This window comes from Python bivittatus, unplaced genomic scaffold (assembly GCF_059951505.1).
Source record: "Python bivittatus isolate LINGU-HERP-01145 unplaced genomic scaffold, Pbiv_v1 ctg000980_np1212, whole genome shotgun sequence".
NCBI lineage: Eukaryota > Metazoa > Chordata > Lepidosauria > Squamata > Pythonidae > Python > Python bivittatus.
The window spans coordinates 25,038,243-25,063,668 of NW_028277125.1; the positions used below are offsets into that span (position 1 = coordinate 25,038,243).

The 25,426-nt window shown below is 36.9% G+C and overlaps 1 protein-coding gene across 1 annotated transcript; it reads right to left on the reverse strand.

The window, feature by feature from the left end:
* Positions 1-3,694: 3,694 nt before the first annotated feature.
* On the reverse strand, positions 3,695-23,614 carry LOC103064043 (mast cell carboxypeptidase A). Its single transcript, XM_007428325.4, has 11 exons — positions 23,483-23,614; positions 23,175-23,250; positions 21,913-22,037; positions 19,186-19,288; positions 18,980-19,081; positions 18,424-18,525; positions 17,284-17,394; positions 16,253-16,343; positions 15,347-15,555; positions 10,551-10,635; positions 3,695-5,754 (listed from the first exon to the last, which is right to left on the reverse strand). Exons 1-11 carry the CDS (start codon positions 23,554-23,556, stop codon positions 5,567-5,569), a joined length of 1,266 nt encoding a protein of 421 aa, XP_007428387.1. The 5' UTR covers positions 23,557-23,614; the 3' UTR covers positions 3,695-5,566.
* Between the last annotated feature and the right edge of the window lie 1,812 nt (positions 23,615-25,426).

The window sequence follows — 25,426 nt, forward strand, 5'->3', positions numbered from 1 at the left end:
CAAGAAAATAGAGCTTTAATTTGGTCTCTTGGGAGTATAGTTAAATGAAGTTAGAGTTGTAAACTGCTAGACTTCTATTTCCCTGCCTGTTCCTTGCTTTTTAGGATAACTCTCCTTCACCTTAATTTCTCCTTCACCTTAATTCCCTTCTCCCATCTAGGTTTCTTGCCTCTTGACTGCAGTTATTCAGAATACAAACCAGGAAGAATTTAATTCTTCTGGGTAAACCAGCCTTGGGAAGGAACATGACCTCATGGTACTATTTTTATTTTATATATGTTTAGGATCAGCATTGTGCAATCAAGTATTTTTTTATCATATACAAGCAGACTGAGTTAGAGTTTTTAAAGATATATTTTATTTTTAACTGGTTATCAGCCCTTATCCACATATTTTTGAACTGACATATTTATTTGCTGGGCAGTTTCTGATACCCCTAACTCATAGTAAAGACTTCTCAACTTCAGGATGCCTTTAGTCATGACTTCTTACTCAGCGTATAGGAACTGGATACAGAAAGAGTTGTCTTTTGACTAAGCACCTGCTGTGCCTTTTGACCTGATTCAGTGTAGTCCTGTTCTCTTTTATAGTTTTTAAACTGTTTATAACTTTAAGCAGCTACTTTTACAGGCTTTTACTGAATTGCTCTTGTTTTAATGGTTTTCAATGCACTGGAAACGGTTTTTAATTGCTTTTTTTTGCTTTGGGGTTGTTTTTAATGATGAGAACTGGATGAACTTTTAAACAAACAAACAAATAAAAGAGAAGTTCAGATGTTTTGGATGACAGTTCCCACTAGCCTTAGCCAATAAGATCAGTAATCAGGGATGCTGGGAGTGGTACTTCAAAATATCCATGGGGCACAAGTTTCAAAAAAAGTTGATGTGCTTTTTTGCATGTGTTGAAGGATGCGGAGAAGCCAGAGTCTTCCTAGGGCAATTCCAAGTGCATAACCAGGGAAGAAACCAGATAAAACATTAAGTGTCCCTTGCAGTTAATATACATTTATATGAATATAAATAGCAGTAACAGTATGTTTGACAGCTACTGGGATCTCAAGAAGTGGAGTGAGGCTTGGTCTTTTGTTTTCCTGGTAGGGTTATAATGAAATCAATCCCTTTCAAACTGCTCTTTGCTTTGGGAAGAAATTCCCACTTATGCCAGGAAGAGTCCTCTATAGCTTTTAAGTGCTCCTGCTAACAATTACATAAAATCATTTAAATATCCTTATTTTCCATTTTTAAATAATTTTTCATTTTTATTTCCATATTCCATTTTGCAGCATTTCCAGGATGGTTTTCCAAGCCAAGAGAAAATAAAAATGCAAATAAAATGTAAACTACATTTTCCAAACAGGATAATAAATGCATTAACCTCCATTAAAAAGCCTGGGTGGCTCCTAAAAAAAACCATTGCCTAGTGTTGAAAAGGTAATGCTGATGGTACCAGGAATTCCATAAATGGAATGCTCTCCAGTGTTTTTACAATTTGCTTTACCTCAAATGGCCAGAGGAGCTGAAGACAGGGTGACATGACAGCTATTATTTCTGTTCTTGGATTTTAAGTCACATACTGCTTTAAAAAGGATCACCTGTACTCTCTCTCGTACTTGGGATGGCCAGAACCAGTTAAATTATTTTAATACTGTGCATAAATGTTCTGGGAAACCAGGCCAGTCTGACAGCATTTTGATTTAGTGGTATCTTCAGTATCTTCTCCATGTGTAACCACAGCCATTCTAGATGTTTCTACTTCTCAGATAACTGTGATCAGGCAATACCTATGCTGAAGCAGCTGCAGATGTATAAACTGATCAAAGTTGGCACAGATACTAACTGAGCCTTTGGTGAGAAATGGCAGTTGCTTTTTAATGAGATGGGTGGTGACAAATTTGATAAATAACTAAATAACTAAATAAAATAAATCCTAGCATAGGTTATCCCTCTGAGCAGCTAAGTGTGTTTCTGTATTAAAACAGGCCTGAATAAAACAAGTGCTGGTAATCAGCTTTTGTCTAAAAACACTTAGCCACCTCATATTAGATTATCTTTTTCAAGAAATGACTAATCCAACTAATTAAAATCAAACAAGCACCAATTCTTCTCTAAAGACACCCATCTCTTAGCTAAAATAGGTGAGGGGATTAACCTTGACCACAGTTGTTGCATGAGATGATGGCTGAAAGGGCCCTATAAGGATTGTGCTGATACAGTTGGAAACATTTAAATATCTATCTGTCCTGATTTTTTCTCTCTCCAGATGCTACTGCTTCCCTTCAGATGTTTTCACCTTTTCAATTAAATATGTGCAGTTGAACCCTTTGTATAAATTTGAGCAGGTACCCTCTAGTTCTTTTCCTGTTTCTCCTAAATATCTTCAGAGGCTACGCAGTAGACATGATTTCTCAAGAAGACAAGGTCAGAATGTGAGGAATTCTCTACTATGTACTCAATTATCCCCATCCCAATCAAAAGGTATGAAATTCAAGTTGGAAATTAACTGTACCCCTTCAGAATGATTCGGATTGTGGTATATCTGTACAGGAAGAATGTCTAAAGGCCATTTTCCTTTAAATTAGTGCTTGTATATCTGTGTGTCATAGTAACTGAAGAATGCTTTCCCAACATTCTTTAGGGAGCTCCATCTCTCATCTTCCCAGTAGCTGGCTGACTCTAGCGGAATAGGTATCTATTTGATAAACCTGTAATCTCTCTCATTCTGACAGAAATTCCACCACGGTTGCTAATTGATCAGAAACAATGTGGTCAGATACTTTGCAGAATATCACAAAATGAACACCTTAGTGCATTAAATTATATGGCTGGACCATGATATTTTGCTGAAATGGGCAAAGTAAAAGAGTGCCCTCCAAGAAGATTCTGCATGGCTGGTGATTGAAGCTTATTTCAATACTGAAATTGGGAAAACATCTTCTGCTATGCTTAATAATGTGCTTAGCAGATAATTTAGAAGATAGGTTCTTTTCAGCATCTTGCTACTGCTTTGTATCACTCCACATTTGTTCCTGAGGTGACCATCTCACTATGCGTATAAGACAGCCATACAGTAAACTGCTTGTCTCCCATGCTGAAACTGTCTGTAAATGAAGACATCTTAAAAATGTGCTTCCCAGATTTCAATCTTTTCTTCAGTTTTGGCCAGGTGCTCTGTCTGGATGTGCCACTGATAGATGTTTTATATGAGCCTCTGTCTGTTGACTTCCCCTCGTATTTGACACCACCCATACTGTACATCACCAATTCACTGGTAATCAGACAAACAAACAAACACTCACCTCAACTTTACCTTCCTGTCATTTGGGCTTGAAAGGGAAAATGGCAGAACTCTGGTCAATTTCACTGATGGTTTTTAAAAAATGTAAAATGTCCCCTGTTGGCTGATGAAGAGTTACTAAACTTGCACAATGTTTGGTGACTTAGTTGGCCAAATAAAAACATTGTCCTGATGAGTATGAAGGATGTTAAGGTTATATTTCAATCATGGTTGAAATTTCCATGCAGCAGAACAAGGTATAATAGCACTTTGATTTAGGAATATATTTTTCAGAAAAAGTATACGGCTTGATGCACAGGATTTATCAAGAGAACTACTGTAGTAGCAATGCAGAAGACCATTGCTATTTTGACCAGTTTAGGTGACATAGTTTGATTCCTCCTGCACATATTAAGAAAGCTCACTTTTACTTAAAAGTGGTGGATGGGGGAGGAAAACCCTCAGAATTGTTTAGGTTAAGCACTAGCTTATCTATACAGTTCCCAGGCTCTGGAATCTTTTGATGAGATGGTATAACATCTGGTCAAGGTCACTTTCAAAGCCCCTGACTCCAAAACAGAGTCATGGGATTGCAGTGCCAGACTTCGATTAAAAAGCCCTGGTATTGCCCCTGGAATTTGGAGTGTGGACACAGCCCTTGGGACTAGGCACTCTGTTATTTAAGCCAGCATTTCTCAACCTTGGCTGCTTTAAGTTGTATGGACTTCTGGGAGTTGAAGTCCACACAGCTTAAAGCAGCCAAAGTCGAGGAACACTGATCTAAGCCATCTTGGGGTCTCTCCACTGCTGCCTTATGGTAGCTCCCGACAGTAGGGGAAGAGTGTTATCATTTTGCTTGGTATGTTATGCTTTTATATTATGCTTATGTATTCCTGTTTAAACCTGTTTGGTAGAGCTGACAATAAAACCTAAAATCTCCTTACCTACTGGGTCTCGGGGTCTCCTTACCCATTGTCTCTGGGTCTAAAAGAACTAAAAGCACCAATTGCCTGGGCACCTGATCACTGCCTTGACAATTGGCAAAACAACTACTGCTAAGCAAGTTTTTGTAAAAGGAAGGAATAACCATAATCAGGCAGATAGAGAATAAAATATGCATTCATTCAAATTTCCTTTTGCTACTTTAGTTAAAATAAGACCATAGGTTCGTTTATCAGAGCCAAAATGAATTTTATCCCTCCCTTTAACAACAAATTGGATCTAATTTAGGTAGCTGTTTTGCTAGATTGTATATGAAATGTAGATTAGCTGTTGCAAAGTGGATGAATGGTGGCACATTAAGTGGTGAACTGAACATGAGGATGCAATGAACCCATTAATACTGAATTACTAAATTGCAATATTAGATGCTTTGAAACAATCCTTTTATTGTGCAATTATCTTGCCTCATTCCCAGAATTGTATTGAGGGGGAGAGTCCAAACATCATTGTCTTCCCTTTGTAACTCTCACATGTTTTCCCATCTTTTTTCTTAACACAAAACAAATGGTTCAGGAGGAAAAGATGGAATAGCCTTACAATGCCTTCTGATTGATAGTGGCAAGACTTGTTCCCAATGTCAGAAAGAACTCAGCAGCAAAGGTGATTTGGGGACAGCTATATAGAAGCTAATTTCAGATATTTTAGGAAAGGATCATAAGGCCACACCCACACATATCAAGCTGTCGGGAACTGAGTCCTCCTTTCTTCATAACCTTCCATTGAACTATGATCTAAGTGTGCTACTTTTGATCTTCATCTGACTGACACTCTACTTGCAAGGAAGGTTTGCTAAGGGACTGGTGGATGGGGTGAGAAAGATGAATTGTATTTCTGTGTTTATGATATTTCTATATGTATATTTCAGCCACATGAAATAACATCAAAGCAAAGTAGGTCTGACATGGTTCAGAGTTTGTGTGCCCAGAGATGTAAAAGGCTATGTGCTAGATGAGCAGGCCAGGCCAGAAAATCAGAGATACCTTAATTAAGGGGCAAATCCAGAAATTCACTAAGAGGTGAGTTCAAGATTGCTCAGCAAATGTCTTCCATATGCTTGAATAAAATGAATCTAGCAGGAAATTTGTCCCTAAAATATTAAAAACTGCATTTTCAAAGTTTAATTATTATTGAAAACCATCAAAAGGAAAAGACAACAAAATATCAGTGGAATAGAAAAATCAGAAAAGGTAACCTATAATTACAGGTAGAATCGAGCCAATTTCAGAGCCCAAGGAGAAAATGGCAGCCAAGGAAGAGAGAATTTCTTTTGTAAGTAAGTCTGAGCAAGTCTTCATTGAACAGTGCTGACAATGTGATTGGCAATTACTTTGATTGCCAGCATGGTTTCCTTACAGGTAGGTTTTATCTGACTTTCAGGCAGGAGGAAATTGTATTGGCCACGGTCACGAAGCTCAAAGACGAATGAATATTTTATGCCTTCATCGTAAGCCCAGTCTACGGAAGTTCCGGAACAAGGGTCTGAAAAGCAGACAATGTTAAAAACAATGGGACACAAGAGGAATGGTGAAATAGGAAATGGCTATGTGAAATTAGGCTGAAAAATAGACAGAGTTACCTCTATTGGTTCAAATAAAACAGAAGGAGGACTAGTATAGGCACATAACATAGGTATTGCTGTTTTAGGGCACCCTACTACCTGTGTCTTTATTGGTACTTTCCAAAATCATGCTTAAATTAGCTGCTTGCATTCTGAAGCAAAAGTCATACATATTCCTTGCTAAATGCCAGTCAAGATTGGGACTCCTGTATATATAATGGAGTAAAAAAAATGAAAGGTACACTTAATCATTACCTACATCTTTAAGACAACATCTTCATCTGATTTAACACTTTTGGTCTGTTAAGTCTAACCTGATATAACCTGTTTGATTAATTGAAATGGTAATACATTTTCATATGAACAAAAGAGTAAGCCTGTATTTTGTAGGATTATGGCTCTTCTGATATTTAGCTATAGGTTCTTGTAAAATTTAGAACTCTAGGAATTTATCCTCACAGGAGTAAGGTCTTATTCATCTCTGGACGTCACCTTTCCCAGAGTTGGTTTGGAGTTGGGTGGCACTTAAATTGAATTAAATTAATTAATTAAATAAATGAGTAAAGAAACAAACAATCCAGATAGTGATTTCTGGCCATCTCTTGAGCAGCCTATGCACTGGCATTTACACGGGGCTGTCTATGAACAAGCATTGATAGGAGACAAATTTCTGAAAAATTTCTCCAGGTCTTTGTCACTCTTGGAAAACCTATTTGAATGTTTTCTTAATTGCTTCTGAAAGTGACGAAACCCATAATCTATGTGCTGCGTGGCATGTCTGTTTGTCCACTGAAGAGACTGCTTACCATGCCTCCTACCTCCCAGCTTCTAATTAGCATTTCAGTTACTCCAGGTTAAAAGCTAAGTGGGGTCAGTTCTGGCTAGTATTTAGATGAGAGGCCATCAGAAATTAGAGGGCTATATAGACTAGTTTAAAAAAAATCTCAGAAGACTATGGCAAAGTATTTCTACATTTTCTTTTACAAGAAAACTATGTAGATGTGTCAATGTATGGTCTAGGAATCAAGTTCAGTTTGAGTGAGTCTTTATCCTAATTACATTCCATTGTGATCCTTGCTGCAGAAAAGCCTTCAGATGCAATTCTACTGGCATGCTGGTCTCACAGGGTTTGCTGCTATGTGGTTTGGTTAGGATACTACTATCCTCAAGGCTTTCTAGATCTTTTTATTGGGATTCATTCTGTAGTGAAAGCCAGTTTAGTGTAGTGGTTAAGGCATCAGGCTAAAAACCAGGAGACCGGGAGTTCTAGTCCTGCCTTAGGCACAGGGCCAGCTGGGTGACCTTGGGCCAGTTACTCTCTCTCAGTCCTGGGAAGGAGGCAATGGCAAACCACTTCTGAAATCTTGCCAAGAAAACTGCAGGGACTCATCCAGGCAGTCACTAGGAGTCAACAATCACTTGAAGGAACCTCCCCCCAGCAAAACCCCATAGAACAAAACAAAACAAAACAAAACCTGTTATGCAAATCTGGTGCCAGAGTGAACAGAAAACTTTTGAGATTTTTCTGCACGTTTGTTAATAGTTTTAGAAAATGATCTCTCTAGAAACTATGGGGAAGAATGCTTTACAAACTGCCTGACAAATGTAAACAAATGCACATGGACAAATAAATATTTAGCTGTGTGTACTGTATGGGCTGGAGACTATACATTTGCTTCTCTTGTCATGAAAGGATGTTAGTTAACTCATAGGACGCTGAAAACTCTGTGGGTAGAATACCCAGTCATTGGCTGGCTTGAAACAGAAAAAGTGAGCACTAGCATTCTCTTTGCTCAGCTAATGGTTAGCTCACGCTGAGCACTGATTGACTGAAGGAGTGCCCTGCAAGCTCCAGACATGCAAATATAAAAGAGAGCTTGTTGAAAACAGTTGAGATCTACAGATAAACAGAATTAGATAGAAAAAAAATATCATGGGTTGGTTTTAACATATGTTGCAAATGTTTGGCCAGTGGGAAAGCTGGTGGCATGGCCAGCCTACTATCTTCTTGTTGAGTTTCTTCCTCCAGTGGAGGAAACATTACATAAGAAACTGCTGCACATTAATGACATTTGGTGTTAGACATGGGAATTTATTGTGCTACAATGTCATATGATGTGGTATTTCTTTGTAAAGATTACATCGGACAGCTGGAAGTTCAAATAATCAGTTGCAGTGAGAAAAGGGTAATTTAACAGTTAGCTGAAAGGCTGATATGAAAGTACACAATCAGATTTTGCTACAATCATAGAGAGCAAAAGGAAAATAGTACAAATGTCACTGTTTTTCACTTCAAGGCAGAAGTGGACAGAGTTCGGCAAAGCTTGCTCAAGAAAAAATATCTGAGGGATGAGAAACCAAGAAGTTTGTAATGATAGGCTTTAAATTAAACTTCATTTCCTGCAATTTTAAGATCTGTAAGAGATGAACTGCTTGAATGGAAAGCAACAAACTAATTTTATAAGGAATTAAAAAGTAAAATGAAATTCACAGTTTTATTTAATGCTGATTGATTTTGGAGAATCAATAGGTCAAAGTGGTTAAGAAATATAAAATATATTTTTATGATTAAAAATGAAATAAATTCATCAGAAAATATTGTGTTTTTATTGCTCCCTCAAAGGACACTGAAAAAGATTTTTTTTTAAATTTTAGATTTTTTTGTGTTGGCATTGTAAGAAATTTGAAGACTCTTTAATTCATATAATCTTGTCTTGTCCAGCTGTGGCCTCATTTTGGTTTTAAATCACTATCCATATCAATACAATTTTGTGAAGAAATATTACACTTAAGGACCTTAATCTGATATTGAACTACGTTCATAAAACATGGAATTTGTCATCTTATAAAAATATTTGCCTCTATTGAGCCTGGGGTACAGCAAAGAGAATATTTTTTAATGTAAATTTACCCTCTTGATTTTAAGGAATGGATCTAGGATAGGAGTCTATTATCTACTTTGAAAAATCTCTGCATTCTAAAATACAAAGATGAAGAAATATGCTTCTATGTGTAGATTTAATGATAAGGATTGAATTAATTATATATCGCTACAAATGGATATTATATGTATTTTTACTTTGTCTTTTCTGTTAATTATTTTTTTCCTTTTTTGTCACATTTAATATATTTTAATCACCATAATATAGCTAGGTTTTTTTTAAAAAAAACAACTGCATAGCTTTTTTTCTGTTAATGTAGTTTTTTGTATTTCACTCTTTTTTTAAAAAAAGAGATCTGTTTGGAGCATAAACAAACAAAAGAAAAGTGAACTTGCACTTAGACAGTACTCAGGGTAGCTTATGGTAATTAAAAATACAAATAATAAAACTTTAGAATATAAACAAATTACTTAAAGTCAAAGCAAAATGAATCACTATCATTAAATTTAATCACCCCTTAACAGCTTGGGCCTTTTCACAATTTTCCTAAATCCTGGGGGAGTGGGGTCCAAATTCTCTCTATGCATACAGTACAGATATGGGGGGTGCATTCCATACTTTGGGCCCACACAAGAGAAGGTCTATTTCCATGTATTAGATAGCAGAGGTTATGACAGGTAGCAAGGTAACTTCAGAAGAGCCTCCAGGGCTGATCTAAATGACTGGGTAGTTAGCAGAAGAGATGGTTTCTCAGACAAGTCCTGGAGAGAACAGTCTTATTTACTGAATGGGTGGAGGAATCCACAGCAGAACCTCCACTATATATTAGTTTCCTAGAGCTACAGCGTCAGGCAGGGATAAAGATATTTTTAGATGAAGAGATATTTCTGTAAGTTGTATACATGGAGGAGCCTTTTCCATGCTCTATCTGAATATTTGAAATCATCAGATGGACTGAAATGCTTCATTCAAGGCAATAAAGCTGTTAAGCCAAAATACAATCCCAACAGTTAACTCAGTAACACTATCTTCAGGAGAGAGCCAGTCTGGTGTAGTGGTTAAGGCACCAGGTTAGAAACCAGGAGAGTGTGAGTTCTAGTCCCATCTTAGGGGCAAAGCCAGCTGGGTGACCTTAGGCAAGTCATTCTCAGAAGAAGGCAATGGCAATCACTTCCAAAAAAGCTTGCCAAGAAAACTGCAGAGACTAGTCCAGGCAGTTGCTAAGAGTCAACACTGACTTGAAGACAAAACAAAACAAATGAATTTCAGGAAACAAAAAACAAAAAAAAAATGAAGAAAAAGACCCCCATAGTAGTTAAAGTAAAAGCTTATGTGAGAAGAAAGCATATGTGCAGAGGGGAAGCTCAAATGATCTTCTTGTCTCCAGAAGTCTCAGAATCTAAAAAAGACCCTGACTGTGAGGTACTTGTGGAGTTTGAGCTTTTTAAAAAAAAAAGAAATAAAAAAGTGTTTTTTTTACTTTGAAATCTGTCAAAGAAATGTTGGGGTCAGATTAGAGGAATGGGGAGGTCTAGGATTCTGTATGTTCCCAGCATAACTCCAGCCTCTCTCCACTTGTTGAGTATGAGGCATGGTTCAGATCTGGTGGCAGAAATTTCCACGTTCACACTGGGGATGTTTGAGCCATAAATCCTCTTCTGCCCAAGATGAATGATGTTTGCACCATCCTACAATGACTTAGTAGCATTCTCCCTTACGTATTTATAAGTTACAGAATATAATATCCCAACATGTCAAAGCAGATTTGCAGACTTCTCACTGTAAAAAGCATCTAAAGAATTTTGAAGCACAGTTTTGCTAAGACTAATACTTACAAATTGTGGTTGCAATTGCTCCATATACATAGTTTGTATTATAGAGGCTATATAGAGCATCCACAGCTTCCTTAGCCAATTCATTCTGTATTTGAAAAGAAGAAATATTAGATCAATAATCCAAATTCTCCTTTCTTTCTTGGCAAATTCAACTATATACAAATTCAATGATATCCCAATCACTTTCAGGAATAGTTATTTGTTCATCTAGCCCAGTATGACAAGCATCTGAGGTCCTACTTAACACCTGCTATCTGATCCCTATGTATTGACACAAGTGAATTAAATTTTGGTTGATTTTAAAGCTCTTGGACAATCCTAGATTTGGGCCCTAGTCCAGAGGTAATTACACAGAATGGAGCATTGATGTGACTAGAGGCCATAGGCAATGAATTTGGATTCTCACTTCTGTTGAAAGACAGTTGGGAATTTTATCTCTATCCAAGCTGTATAATTTGGACAGGAAACGTGCTGAATGATTCGTGCTTCATCTAGAGATGTGTTGTCATACAGATGTATGTCTAATATGCCCCATGTCCCCTGCTGAGTCTGCAGAGATAGTCTGCATGCAAGCCAGGTTCTGAATATAGCTCCCCATTTGTGTATTGGAGCATGCATGTAAATGCATTTTTAATCCTTAATAATACAAGGCCTAGGACCTTTCATTTGAAGGCATGCTGACTTCTATGTCTGTTTAGATGAAAGGTAGGTAATACACTTTTCTTTGTTGTATCTGTCCAAGGCAGTTCTTTAAAATAATCTGCTGAGCCTTTTTCTTCCTGTTTTGTTCTGTCAGAAATACAAAGATAATCTACAAAGATGGGCCTTTCTCAGCAGTTACATTCCCATTACGCAAGGCTCTCCCTAAAGAACTTAGCCTGGTGCCAACTTTTTCCATGCCAAGAGAAAACATTTTTATATACCGACACATTTTAACATATTTTACTGAATTAATTAAGTTTCCCCTGTTTTGAAGTCTTCTCTGCTATTTTTGTAATTGTTTTATCCTTTGAAATCTGATACGATGAAAAGCTGTATAAAAATGTACCTAAATTCTTTATGAGAACGTTAATATTATTATGTATTTGTTGGCAGATGACATTGCATCTTTTTTAACTTGGAGAAAAATGAATTTCGGAGATGGGAAATGAAATCCTAATTTTAGACAATTAGCATTTATTACATCCTGCAGTCTTAGCAGTCTTCTCCAACTTGATACCCTCCAGATATGTTGGGTTGGCAAATCCCAGAAATCAATCTCATTGGAAGGCAACTTGTAAGAGAGACCTTGTGCGTGGAACCTTTACCCATGGAGTAGATCAGCTATATATTTTGTGATCCATTGATTTGTGAAGCTTTAAACAGATGTAGGCTATTTGTATGATATGAGTCTGGCTCAATCCTATTCTATTCTATTCTATTCTATTCTATTCTATTCTATTCTATTCTATTCTATTCTATTCTATTCTATTCTATTCTATTCTATTCTATTCTTCTTAGTTGTATTAATCACTGACTTTGGAGTGATTTGGAGTAAACTGTTGGAGGTGCCTTTGACTGGTGCTTGCTGCTTTCAGGAGGTGGCTATGCTTCATCCCAACAAGTGAGAACAGTTTTGTTACATGTTTCTTGTTGGTTTATTTGCATCCTATTGCTTCTCTTCTTATGAGCTATGGCCAAGAGGGCATTTTTATTTATAGGTAAATAATAACCCCCTCTCAACCGCACCTTCTGTTTTTCGCTACATGTGAATTCAGTGGCCAATCTGAATGTTGTAGATGAGGAATAATTGTCTGGTTATTCCTGTCATTTTGCTCTATTAATTTAGAAGGTGGACTTTTGATGGTCATTGAGCAACTCAGTGCTTCAGGCTATAAAAGGAAATTGTTTCTTAGTCTGAGGTGATTGCCAAAATACAGACTATTTTAAAAACTAGCATGTACTTTGTGATAGTATATACTTGTTGGGAAGCTGGAGCAGTGGTTTTTACCAGACTTTTTTCTTGAGCTGGATGGTGTCAAGACTGGCATTGTTGAGCACCTGCCAAAGCTCCTGCTTCACAACGGGCCCCCTGCCAATCTCAGGACTTCTTGGCCCTGCTATAGCAACAGCTGCTGCTTCTCCTCCTCCTTGAATTTGCTCTACATGTGCTATCTCTCACCAAACAAGCAAGCAAGCAAGCAGGCAGAGAAGGATGGGGAAGAAACTGCAAAATGGTATGATCTGCCAAAATGGAATCTTCTGCGATCATTCACAGAATCCACTGAGGTCTGTCCTGAAATAGCACTCAGCTCAAAAATTGCATTAAAATGCATACATTGGGGAAACCGTAAAGAAGAGAAAAGAAAAAAGTCTCTTGGGGAAAGTCTGTTTCATTCCTAAGCCACCTAGAGTGTTTGCCAACTCAAAAAACTCTAGGTGGCTTACAACAGTATGAAACAATAAAACAAGGCACAAATCGGGAAACATGGTTTGAATACTTAAAATTAAATTAAAAACTTAAAAAGGGCAGCAGAAACTTTGGACTCCAAAGGTGCAATGAAAAAAATACAGTCTTCATCATTTTTCTGAAGGCAGGGAGAGGAAATTGAATATCGGGTGGCAGGCTGTTTCATGGGGCTAGAACAGTGTTTTTCAAACTTGGCAACTTTAAGATGTGTGAATTTCAACTCCCAGAATTCCCCAGCCAGCTGGCTGGGGAATTCTGGGAGTTGAAGTCCATGCATCTTAAAGTTGCCAAGTTTGAAAAACACTGGGCTAGAGCAGTGACAGAAAAGGCCTTCTTCCTCACTTCCACCTCCTGACTTCCTGTGGACAGGAATGCAAATCATCCCTTCCTGCTTTGACCATGTAGAGCAGGCAGATTTTACTTGGGGCAGAAGATCTTAAAGGTAACCTGAACCCATGTTATATAAGGCTTTGGAGATAATTATCAGAACTTTGAATTGGGCTCTGAAACAAATAAGCAGCTAGTGTGCTACCCACCATGCTGGTGTCAGTCTGCTAAAACAGCTGACCGCCCCAGGTGCTGGGCCACCACTTTCTGTATTAGCTGAACTTTCTGAGTTGTCTTTAAAGGCAGACTCAGTTTGAGCATATTGCAGTCAACTAGTCTGGAGGTAATAAAAACACGAGTTTCTGTTGCCATGACCCTCAACTCCAAAACCAATTGCTGCACCCAACAAGGTAGGATGAAGCCTCCCAACTGCATTCTAAGTAAGTCTGTATTAGGGAAAGCTGCATGTAAAATGCTTATCTTTGATAAAGTTGCATCCAAAATGCATAAATTAGGGACAGTTAAATATAAGCATGTAGAAAGATGTATTTAGAGTTTTAAATTCTAGAACAACTGAGGATGTTTTTGCAAATACTTAAAAGAATGATGCTGTTTTCACACTGGATATAAATGGATTCACATCTTCCTTCTCAGAGGCCACAGAACAAAAGCCAGGGGTGGTGAAACCCAACATTATATTTAACAATAAGGCATAAGATCATCTTGGAGAAAGTCTACCTATATAATTGCTAAGGGTCCACATCTTAATGGCACATCATCATCAATCAATCAATCAATCAATCAATCAATCAATAAGGCACAAGAGGGCAGCCTTCTATACAGTTTTGTTGACTTCCTGCCCTCTTTAGATTTCTTTCATGGATGATACTGGCAGGAGTCAAGTTATCCTTAGTAAACAAAACAGTTACTAGAACTGCTGATACAGGACTCTTGGAAAGGGAAAACACATTTCTGACAATGAAAGACCATGCAACCCTCTCCTTATATTCTCTTTAAAGTTCTTTCATATGGGCCTTTGGGAAAGAAAACACTATAGCCTGGACTAATCTGCTTTCATGCATATTTAAACATGACAGGGAGTAGAGCTGAGATCCAAAGTAGATGTAAGTTAAGACCGTTTGTTTGTCGGTTGGAGTCTGGGGACAGGGGGCAGGCTTTCTGAAGAAGCTTGTGGGCTGATTGGGGAACCTCTACTTGCTATCTTTCGGCTGATATCTTTCTTTATAGGGCTGTGCAGTTCAGATAATGCCCAGAGAGAGAACCAAGAGACTCTCTGAAGCAGCTGAGTGAAGGAGATGGCTGCTTTAATGCTCTATGGAGAGATGTTGTACTTGAACTAAAATGCTTTTTAAAAGCACCTCTTTTGAATGCTTTGCATAGCTCTATTCCTTTGTTTTAAAGAAAGGGTGGGTTATCCAGGTGGTCGTTGTTTTTTGTTTTTCATCAGGATAGGATTTTATTCAGACAAAGGCTCCCACAACCAAAGTAAGATGGTGATTTTTTTTCATTCTCCTGCTCCTTACAGCTTCCTATATCATAGTTAAATTGCTTTGGATGTTGGTTCACTCTATTTTGAAGCAGATTTCAGGTGACCAGGGAAAGGGAGATGATAGCAAAAATAACCTTCTGCTCCTGAAAGTATGAATTTCTCTTGGTTTGAAAACCCTGATGCTATTTCTTATTACTGACAAGATGAGCGCAACTTTTTGAGATGGCCAGGAACCATATTAAAGTTTGAGAGGAGGCAAGGAGAGTGGAAGATGTCAGGATTTTCCTTATTTTTTAAAACATGACATTGGGCCAGTTTTAGGGCTTCCACTGCAGTTTTCATTTATTTCTAATCTCGAAATAGCAAGAAAATGTCCTGCTGATATTCACTGTGGCTATCTAGTCCATCTAGTTATTTTTTAGCTCACAGGAGAGCTCAGGAGACTGCATATGGTCTTAGAGCTGCCCATTTTTGTTGCAGATTGATGAAAACATCCCTTTTTCTACATACCAGTTTGCCATGATTGGGTGCTTTTTCTTCCGTATAGCCATAAGGAAACAACAGCATCTGAGAGTAGGCATGGATGGTTATATATCCTTTGATACAGGCAAGGTGTGCGCGAATAAAGCTTGTGACTGCCTTTGTTTCTGGCTCAGATTCTGCTGAGGAACCACAATATACCGGCTCGCAAGGATCATGTAATCTATCTTCTGTGTCTACTGCAAGGAAAAATGTTAAGAAGAGATGCTTCTATCAAAGCTATTTGTATTTCTTCCCAATTCTGGTTCACAGGATGGTCTTTCATAATTTGTGCTTTATGTAACAATGCCTAAGAACTGAATTTGTGATATCAAGTTCATGTGACCCTTGAAACGTTGGTCATTTATGGAACCACACAGTTTGAGAACCCCAATCTTACAGGCATAGTTGTGATTCTTTTTTTGAACAGATACAGCTTTTTGAAAGATGGATTGGCACATCCTGATTATTAACTACTTTGCTATTTCTCATCATGTAGGGCTAACAGGACAAATTATTATTGCCATTGATTGTTGTCTTAGAGATTGCCCTTGATTCTGCTATGCATCCTATACATTAATATATTCTAGAGAAATATTAACTTCCATCCTGAAGGGACCTTGGAATCTACCGCTTTTATCCCAAAATGACTAAAGTAGCACTGTGTTATTGTGACCCAGACTCCAGACCTTTTGTATGTACATGTGAAATCACAATGCACATATAAAAGTGCCAAAGCTTCTGATGCATCAGTATGATGCTCCTTTCACCATTTGTTTCCCCTTCACCACCCTGCAGATGTTGTTGCTTCCTTCAACTTATTCTGGGGTTGATATTTGTTTGTGGGATGCAAGGAAATCACATCCCTGCCTCGGATATATCATACATTCTACTTACAGCCCCAAGAAGCTTTGAAATTCCTGTTCAGGTCAGTGCCAATGCAATCACTGTTGGAGTTATTGGAACGATTCTTTCTCCACATGCGATCCTGTAAGGCAAACATGATTGAAGTCTATTATTTCTAATTTCTTTACTTCTTAATTCTGAAAGTATTATCTACTTGTTTGCAAACTATGTACAACTAATGTAGGTCGGGTAGAAAAGGACTATGGTCCCATCACTGCTTCCAAGCATGTTCTCTTTTGCATTATCTGCCAATGGTATAACATACAAGTGACATATATGGTTTGCTAACCTTTAATTTTTATCACTATATACATTAACTCTTGGGATTGCTTATATATTACATTTATTAGATTTCAAATCTGGACATGTTGTTTGTCAGTGGTCTGGATGAGCATAATCCCACTGTCCTACTATGCTGGTATCTAAGTAAGGATGATATTTGAGTAGTTCAAAGATGTACTCATATGAGAGGAAACTAATAAGCACCTATGTGCTGCTTATTATGCAGTGTAATTTCTTATGGATTTCTTCCTGTTCTGAACGAGGAAGGGTGTTATTTATTTATCATATTTATATAGCCGCCCATCTCACACAAGGTGACTCTTGTGTTATAATCAGTTATAATCTGCAAAAGATCAGATAATAGTATACTCATTTGCTTTAATTTGCATGTTGCATTTTTTTAAACCCTTGGAAGTAATTAACTGATATGAAGACTAATGAACCCCTAACTTATGGCCTTTTGCTGTCTTTCAGTTAAAGAAAGGATTACATGAGGAACCAGCTATGCTTTTAATACTATACATGACAGAGAAAAGAATACCAGAGGATAGATATATTCCTCTACGATTAATGTGATTTTTTTTGGTGTATGTTAGAACACAAATAATCTTTACAGATAAAAATTATATTCTAACACACATATAGTCACCAACCGTCCTTTGAAAATTTCTGCTGCCACCACAATTCATTTTAGCAAAAGAAATAGTGTTTTCTAGAAAGGAAAGAAATATGAATAGTACTTTGGTCCATGACCAGACATAACCATCAATGTTGAACACTGGAAGAACATAGAAGTTCATGTTGTCTAATAGTTTTGTCATGTCCTTGTCTATTCTGTAAGTCCTGACAGCCTGCAACAGAAAAATACATTCATATATATAAAAAAAATCTCAACAAGTTGAGAAGTTTGGCAAGATTACAATAGTTATTTTTTAAAGTATATTTTAATTCTGCCCTTCCCCCATCTATCTATAGCAGTTTACAATAATTAAAACTATAATGTAAACAATCAATTACAGTTATTTTACAGTATTTATTTATTTATTTATTTATTTATTTATTTATTTTTCCTGGCATCTAAATGATGTCAGAATTAATCCTGAGCAAATTTCTTTTGGGAAGGAAAGCAAAGAACCCTCTTTCTTGAATGCCCTCTCCTGTTTCACTGAGAAAACTTCCAGGAGGGTTTCAGAAGATTATTTGGGGGCTGGAGAGATTGGTATGGAAGAATCTGAAACAAGACTTGGGGAATTAGACCAAGAGTCTATCTAGCCCAACATTCTGTATCAAACCTGTGACTAGCCAGATGCCTGCAGGAAACTCATAAGCAAGGGTAGAAAGCATACTTTTTAATATGAGGCCTAAATCAGCAGATTTATAATAACTTGTACCTTTCAGTTCCCCTCAAATAGCTGCTTCCTATAAAAATTTGCTATCTAAAAAGTTAAGGAAACAAAAAGAACATATTGTCTGCAGCAGCCCAGATAAGTAGAGATTAATACCAGACAAACAATCAAGCAGAAAACAATACCTTAATCAAGGAACTACCAAGGAGAAAATCACACTCCCACCAAAACTGGTGGGGCAAGCTACTGTATATAAACAGGGAGTAAACCCCACCCTTACTCGCACTGATCATGTTACCTACTTGGGTAATTAAATGTCTGCATACAAACAACCAAGCTCAGAGAGTACCAAGGACTCCACAGCTCAACCCTGAGCTACAGATATTCTCTCTATTGGAGCTGTTTTTTATTGCTGAATATGCTCACATGAAAACTGATGTTGCAGTGCCTGTCCTATCTTATCCTAAATATTTAATCTAGGGTGAATAAATTGGTGAGTTCATGGACAGTGTTGATTGAGCATATTTAACTAACCTCCTTTACAAACCATTGGCAGAAGGCTGGTGAAATCCACTCTCGTGCATGGACGCCACAATCCATAAATATAACTTTCTTCTGGCCACTTTGTTTCCCAACCTGTTTCCGGGGAAGATGAGATTTTATAATATTCTTCTGTTTACTCTGCACAGTAATTGATTTGTTTCTGGTGCTAGGATTAATTTGCATTTCCTTTGATTTGCCTACTTTTCCCAGCTTTTAATGAAATTCTCAGTTTAAAATTGCTTATTATAGGGAACTACATGTGTAAAACCATATAGTGAGAAAGTTGTATACTAAAATACATGTACATTTTCTTACTTTTTTAACAATACAGATAAGATGAACATTTGATGGAGTTTATAATGAAAAACATATGAAACTGAATGAACTAGAGGTAGGTTAAATCACATTTTCCATTGTAGATAAGTTTTTCCTGGTGTTAGTGAATGCAGCTCAATACTACAACTATTTGTTAATCTACTTTCTTATTATGCATTAGTGTAGATGTACACTTATTACTTGACTACTTGAATCAGACTAAAACTTATACCTTAAGGACATACATAGGTCTTTCCTCATAAGTCTTTCCAATCTCGATCTTGGAGATCAGTTTGGGATTCTTGTTGGCCATTCGTTCCATCCACGCAGTGATCTAAGTGGACCACATAATAATAAAATAAATATTAAAGTGATAGAATAAGTTTTGTTACTTTAAATTATCTAAGTAACTTAAAATAATCTTCTAGTACAGACTACCTTTTCCCATTCATTATATCTTGTATAGGAGTACTTCTTACGGAAAAGTTTCCCTCCATCAAACTGTTTTTCAATTTCTTCTTGTAGATTGTGGAATAAAATTCTGTGACAGGAAACATAATTACATTAAATATGCAGCTTTGCCCTCCCTGCACTCTTGTTTTTTTTTTTTCAGGATTTCTTTGGCCCAAGTCTACCCTACAGGCTCACATACATACATTAAAAAGTAGTCCTTCCTTCTCTCCCTTTCTCTTTATTAAAATGTACATTATAAACACAGTCTATGTGTTTTGCTTACATTAATCTGTAAATTTATAGAAGGAGTAGAGACAGCCAAGGGAATCTGTGTAGCGGTCAAAAAGTAAAGGTGGCATCCACAGTTGAATGATTAAAGCCCCACCCCCTTTTTAAACAGGGATAAGGCTTTGATTGCACAGTTGTGGTTGCCATCCTATTTTTTTTTCTTTTTGACAGATGTCCCTGAAGATAGGATTCAGCCCAATGATGCATTGTTTTTCACCCCCTGTGTGTTGCTGGAGGCAAATCTCAAGCCCTTCCCCTCCCCATGATATCACATAGCTCTTGGGCAGTTGATTCAAGGCCCTTGGAAGCAGTTTTTCCCTAGGAACTTTTGGATGAAATCTTCTCCAGCACCTTTTGAGAAGCACTGGCTCACTTTTTGTTTGCAGTTGAAATGTTTATATTTCCAGCTTAATAGTTTATTTTTTCTCAAATTTAGTCCATTGTATGATTTCTCAGTTTAGATAGCCCAGTTTGAAATCCATTTTTGTATGACTGCAATTTATAAATTTACTGGTGTGGCCTTTCATGACTGGCATCAATGAAGCAGTGATGAGCTTTTAGGCTGAAGACAGACCAATCGTCTTGAAATATCTTCAAAATGGATCAATCAGGTGAGGAACCAATCAGGAACTGACTTTCTTGGACTCCCAAGACATGGAGCAATCAGAGATCAGCTTGCCAGGTTTCTATATAAGAGCCCAGTCAGCCCAGTTCAGTTGCCTGTGTGCTGCTGAGAGGTTTACCATGAAGCAGCTCACTCTGCCTCTGAAGATGCCAGCTACAGCTGATGGCAAAACATCAGAACAAAAGAAAATTAGACCATGGCCATTCAGCCCAAAAGCTCATCAGTGCTTCAATTTATAAATTCTTGAAATAAATAGATGATGGATGGAACATAGATGGTTTATAGCCCGTATGTGAATCCTGGTGAACAGGTTCTTTTCTATCTACAAACGGAAGGAAAATACTAGATTTAAAATAATATGGTGAGCCTTTCTGAAATATGTTTTTAAACTGAGATATGTTTTTAAACTGAGAATGGTGAGAAATTGACTAATATGGATTTGTCATGGGCTGTCATATTAGTAAGTGCACCAGAAATACAATGTCATGTTATTCTATGCAACCTTTAATACTTTACTTCTAGTTAAGACAGGAAGTAGAGCAGCTTGGTAGAGGCAGAAATCAATATCTGATTCTGTGATATCCAGAAAGGACACATGCCCAGTGATGATGACATAAATTAGCTATTTCTATTATAAATGTACTGTTCAGTGCTGCAAAATAACTGAAAAATGAATGCCTGCTTAAGTATCATTTACTGTTTGCTAACTTCCTATTTTTCTGGTTTGTACTGGATTGCCCTCATTAAATAGAAATGATATTTAGATGAAATCAGTGGCAGAACTCCCACTGCTTCGAATGTCTCTGGATTTTAAAATCTGTAGTTATTGCAATACTACATCACAAGAGACAGTCAGGAAGTTGAATTGATATATTATTCAAGGAGCAGTAGTAAGAGAAGAGGGATATGGCTGTTTAAAAGAGAAAGCATGTCAAGCCTTTATGTTTATATAGAGAAAAGATAGATTGAAATCAAGCAGAATGAATGGAGAAATAGAATCTTAAATTGATTACCCTTTACTCAGGAACAGGGGGTTGGCTAGCTCCCTAGAGGCCTGGTGTTGCTACTATCGGCCTGCTGGATTTTTTTTTTCCTTTTATTTTGTAAACGTGTGCTGTTATAAATTTTAATTGTATATTTATTTATTGTTTTAATATGTTGTGAGCTGCCCAGAGACCCCCATTGGGAGATGGGCGGGGACAAGTTTAATAGATAAATAAATAAATAAATAAACAGCATTGACTTTAAAGCGACTTATGTTGTACATATGTACAAACATACTATCATATATGTAGATGTAGCACAATATATAATTTTAAAAACTGGATTAAACTAAGAGTGCAAAAGTATAGCCCACCATCAATCCTATTTCCCTCACATCTCAGCCTCTTTTTTTTTGTTCCTTTGTTCGTAATTTTCAAAGTTTGAAAGGAAGGTTAAAGAGCAAAATGGATGCCTTAAGCTTTGAAGAGGCTTAAAGCATCTGTTCTTCCCCTTAAAGCCCCTGACCTCCTATTCAGAAATGGGTCTTGGCCCCATCTACTTTTAAAGTGTGGTCCTTGATATGTTGTGTACTCTGGATTAAAGAGAGGTTCATTTAAGTTGGTTTAAATTCTCTTTAATTTATTGGCATGTTCTCACTCTTCATCTCTCTCCCCTTCCTTCTGTCTCCTAAACACATTTGTATAATTCTATTTGGATTGCATTTACATTTTTAATTAAATTGCTGATAATTTATTTGTAATCATTGTAGTAAACGTAACATACAATCTCATGAATCTGAATCGTGAACCACATACTTGTACTGCATTTGATTTTGCTCCAGGAACTTTTCAGCAAAGTTTGTCTGATCTGAGCTGACTCGGAAATCCACTTCTTTTCCAATGAGAACATGATGAACTGAATGAGGATGCCAAAAGTCAAGCTGGGCAAAAAAAATGTGTCAAGTTCATTTTTAAGAATGGAAACACAAAATAGGAATCGTGTAGTAAATGTATTTCTAGCTGTTAGAGAGAAACAACTTTCTTTCTCTTCCAAGGTAGAAGACATTTTGTTATTCTGAGACATTCTGAGACAGAATAGAATATTGTATTCTACCAACTGGCCCTAACCAGATTAACTGAATCCAACTTCAGCACTAATGATAAGGCATCTTCCATCTTCCTGTACCAAGAGATACCAGGAGATACAGAGGTCCAACATTTTACTGCCACAACCTACAGCATCAGCTGGTCAATGTAGCCACTTCACCATACCTAATAATAGGGTCATCCTGATTTATTTTCCTTACAAATGAATTCATCATCTCTATGTCTACCTGAGTATAGGAAAACAAAACTGACTACAGGTAGTCTCATTTAATGACCACTTGTTCAATGACTGAAGTTATGACAGTGCTGAATGAATAGTACTATGACCTGTCCTCAAAGTAACAATTATCATTGTTAACCAAGGACTACCTGTAAAAAACAGATAGCTTTGGGAGAAAAAAAGTGCCGATTGATAATATGAGGCCATTGAATGACAGTATGAAGCTACTAATAAAGTTGTATTGAGGGGATTCCTTCATGTACTGTTTTCTACTTTCTATATTCTAGCATATCTTCTAAAATAATAAAATGTCAAATAATACCCACATATTTGAATATTTGCCCCTTACAACATATCTTCATTAGTCTTCCAGTATTTGATGTAAATATTTTACAGTATATTAATGGTTGTTATCATCCATTAATAACCATGTTATCATCACCAAGATCAGAACAATAAAAAATGCCAAAGAGCTTCATGCAGTTTTTGTTTTGAGGTATAGTTTCACTGCAAGATTTTACATTTAAAATTAACATATAAAGATTTGGGTATTTGTTTAAGCTAAAATAGACTTCTTGGCACATCTGCACATATATAAAGAGGTTACCAGAATACCAGAAACAACTTCTCTTCATTTGCAGCTATCATTATGCATTGAGAGCACATTTACATAAGTGAAACATTTTTTATTTGCAAAAGCTGTTAAAATGATATGAAAAAAGATATGGTACATATGGTAAAAACCCCTCACCTGTATCATAGAGGCCAGGTCCTTCAAATCATTTAGTTGGTTTTCATTCTGAACTTTCACTCGAAATACTTTTTCACTTCAATAAAAGTAAAGCGTAATTAAAAAACAAGAACCATACCCTCAAAGTCATATTCTGTTCCATTTCCTTCCTCTCTCCATTGCAATGAGCTGTATGGTTGTAAATCATTCCATGAGGCTTACAGTGCTGTGCCAGATTGCATCTATTAATTGCTTATATGCTGACTTAGTGAAGCTAGTAAAACTAGTAAGTTTGCTTTCAGGAAATAAGCACAATGAGAAACATCTACCTGTCAAAACGACGTCTGAGAACAACCACCTGAGGTGTTAAAAGGAGCCCTAAAAATGAAAGAATGAACCTCATGATTCTGCTATGGCTGTAAAACTAGATCCCTACTTCTTATATATATGTGGTGCTATGAGCACCACAAGTAGTCAGGTGACTTCCTCTAAAGCTTTCACTGGATAGTATAATATGGGTTAATGCACTTTTAGTCTTAAAGTCATTACTACCAAATATGAGCAATGAAGGTTACAAGAATAACCAGAACTCAAACAGATGACAAAAGTGTCGTGTGGAAATGAGGTTGTATGGTGGAAGATAAATAGCTTTGTAGGATACTTCAGTACATACAAACCTAGATAGGTGTGACTCAGAATAATTTTGTTGTAATGTTTTTATGTTTTTAACTTTGTAAGCTGCTCAGAGTCATGTATGTGAGATGGATGGCTATATAAATTTGCCATATATATATATATATATATATATATATATATATATATATAAATAAATAAATAAATTTCAGTTTATTTTTGCTCCATTTGCTGGCCACTTTATCCTGGAACGTGTTCCCTCTGGGTGAAGGTAAGCCAACCCCTTGTGGCTGTATGGAAACTATTCAATTTAATCCTGGGACTTTGATCCAGAAATGTCCCAATCTTGTCTGGATTGCTGTGAATACAGTTTGGTCCAATTTGATGCCATGATCTGGACTGAGATCTGGAAAAGCAGAGTTTATATATGGCAATATGGCCAATCAGAGCATCGGCTGCTTTTGAACTAAAGCATATAACTACAACATTAAATAGGTATTGAATCAGGTCATAAATAGGCATTTATAAATTGGTATGTGGACTTATATTGGACAGTTTTGGAGAAATTCTACTGACACAGTGCTTTATATAATCAACAGATTCCTGGCTACATGAAGAAAGGTCAAGAATGGAGTGTGCATACCATATATCCTCTACAAATACACACACATGCACACACAGTATTAATATCCAAAGAATGCTAGTGTGTCTGCAGAAAAAAAATGACTACTTTGCTTTCCCTTTTTCACATATAGAGAAATATGTGGGAGAGACTACCAGTCTCCCACAGTGCTTTTAAGAGGGCTGTTGACCCTTGTATGATACTTCAAACAAATCTACTCTATTCATCTAAATAGGAAGATTTGAAGAACTTCAGCAGTTATGGTTTATATTCCTTCTTGACTAGTTATCCATTTCTTTCTTCTAGTCTGTCTGCTCTATCCTTAATGCCTTCATTCACACTCTGATTCTTTCCTTACAAGTTTGGTTTAACCAGCTTGAATAATTGAGGAACATCAAACTTTCCTCCCATTATTTTTAGCACATCCACCATTATTGGAAAATCACCTTTGCGAACTGCTTAATGTTTTGACTCAAAGTTCTCCATAGATCTTGTCTGTTTTATTTATGTACACTATCTTTTGGTTGAGTTTCATACAGTATCTCAAAAACATCTGAAATAGATAAGCCTGGAAAGAGGAAGAAATGACCAGCCTTCTAGGAAATCTAGATTAGATCATAGAACATGTGTCAATTGCATAAGAATCTGACTAGGGCCAATCTGGAGGTCTGTTGTGATGTAACATAGCTCTTGTACAAGTAGGAATTTCCAAAGTCTAATTTTTCCTTGCTGCAACAACACTTTTGTTTAGCCTTTCCTGACCTAGCTAGGGAATTCTGGGAATTGAACTCTATCATATGATGGGTATGCTGGCTGAGGAAGACTGATTTGTCCCATTCCATTCCATTCCATTCCATTCCATTCCATTCCATTCCATTCCATTCCATTCCATTGTGCTATAATGCAGGGAATTTTGAGTGTACCAATAGAAGCGAATATGTGTAGCTCAGGGTTGAACTGTGGAGTCCTTGGGGTTCTCTGAGCTTGGCTGTTTTCTTGCAAATGTTTCGTTACTGGA

What these genes read in the sequence shown, in the direction of transcription:
- LOC103064043 (XM_007428325.4), bottom strand. Translation starts at nt 23,556, where the DNA reads ATGAGGTTCATTCTTTCATTTTTAGGGCTCCTTTTAACACCTCAGGTG. An exon ending in CACCCAATCATGGCAAACTG is followed by an intron (nt 10,636 to 15,346) that starts GTATGTAGAAAA and finishes TTTCAAATACAG; the next exon opens with AATGAATTGGCTAAGGAAGC. An exon ending in AGCAATTGCAACCACAATTT is followed by an intron (nt 5,755 to 10,550) that starts GTAAGTATTAGT and finishes TCTGCTTTTCAG; the next exon opens with ACCCTTGTTCCGGAACTTCC.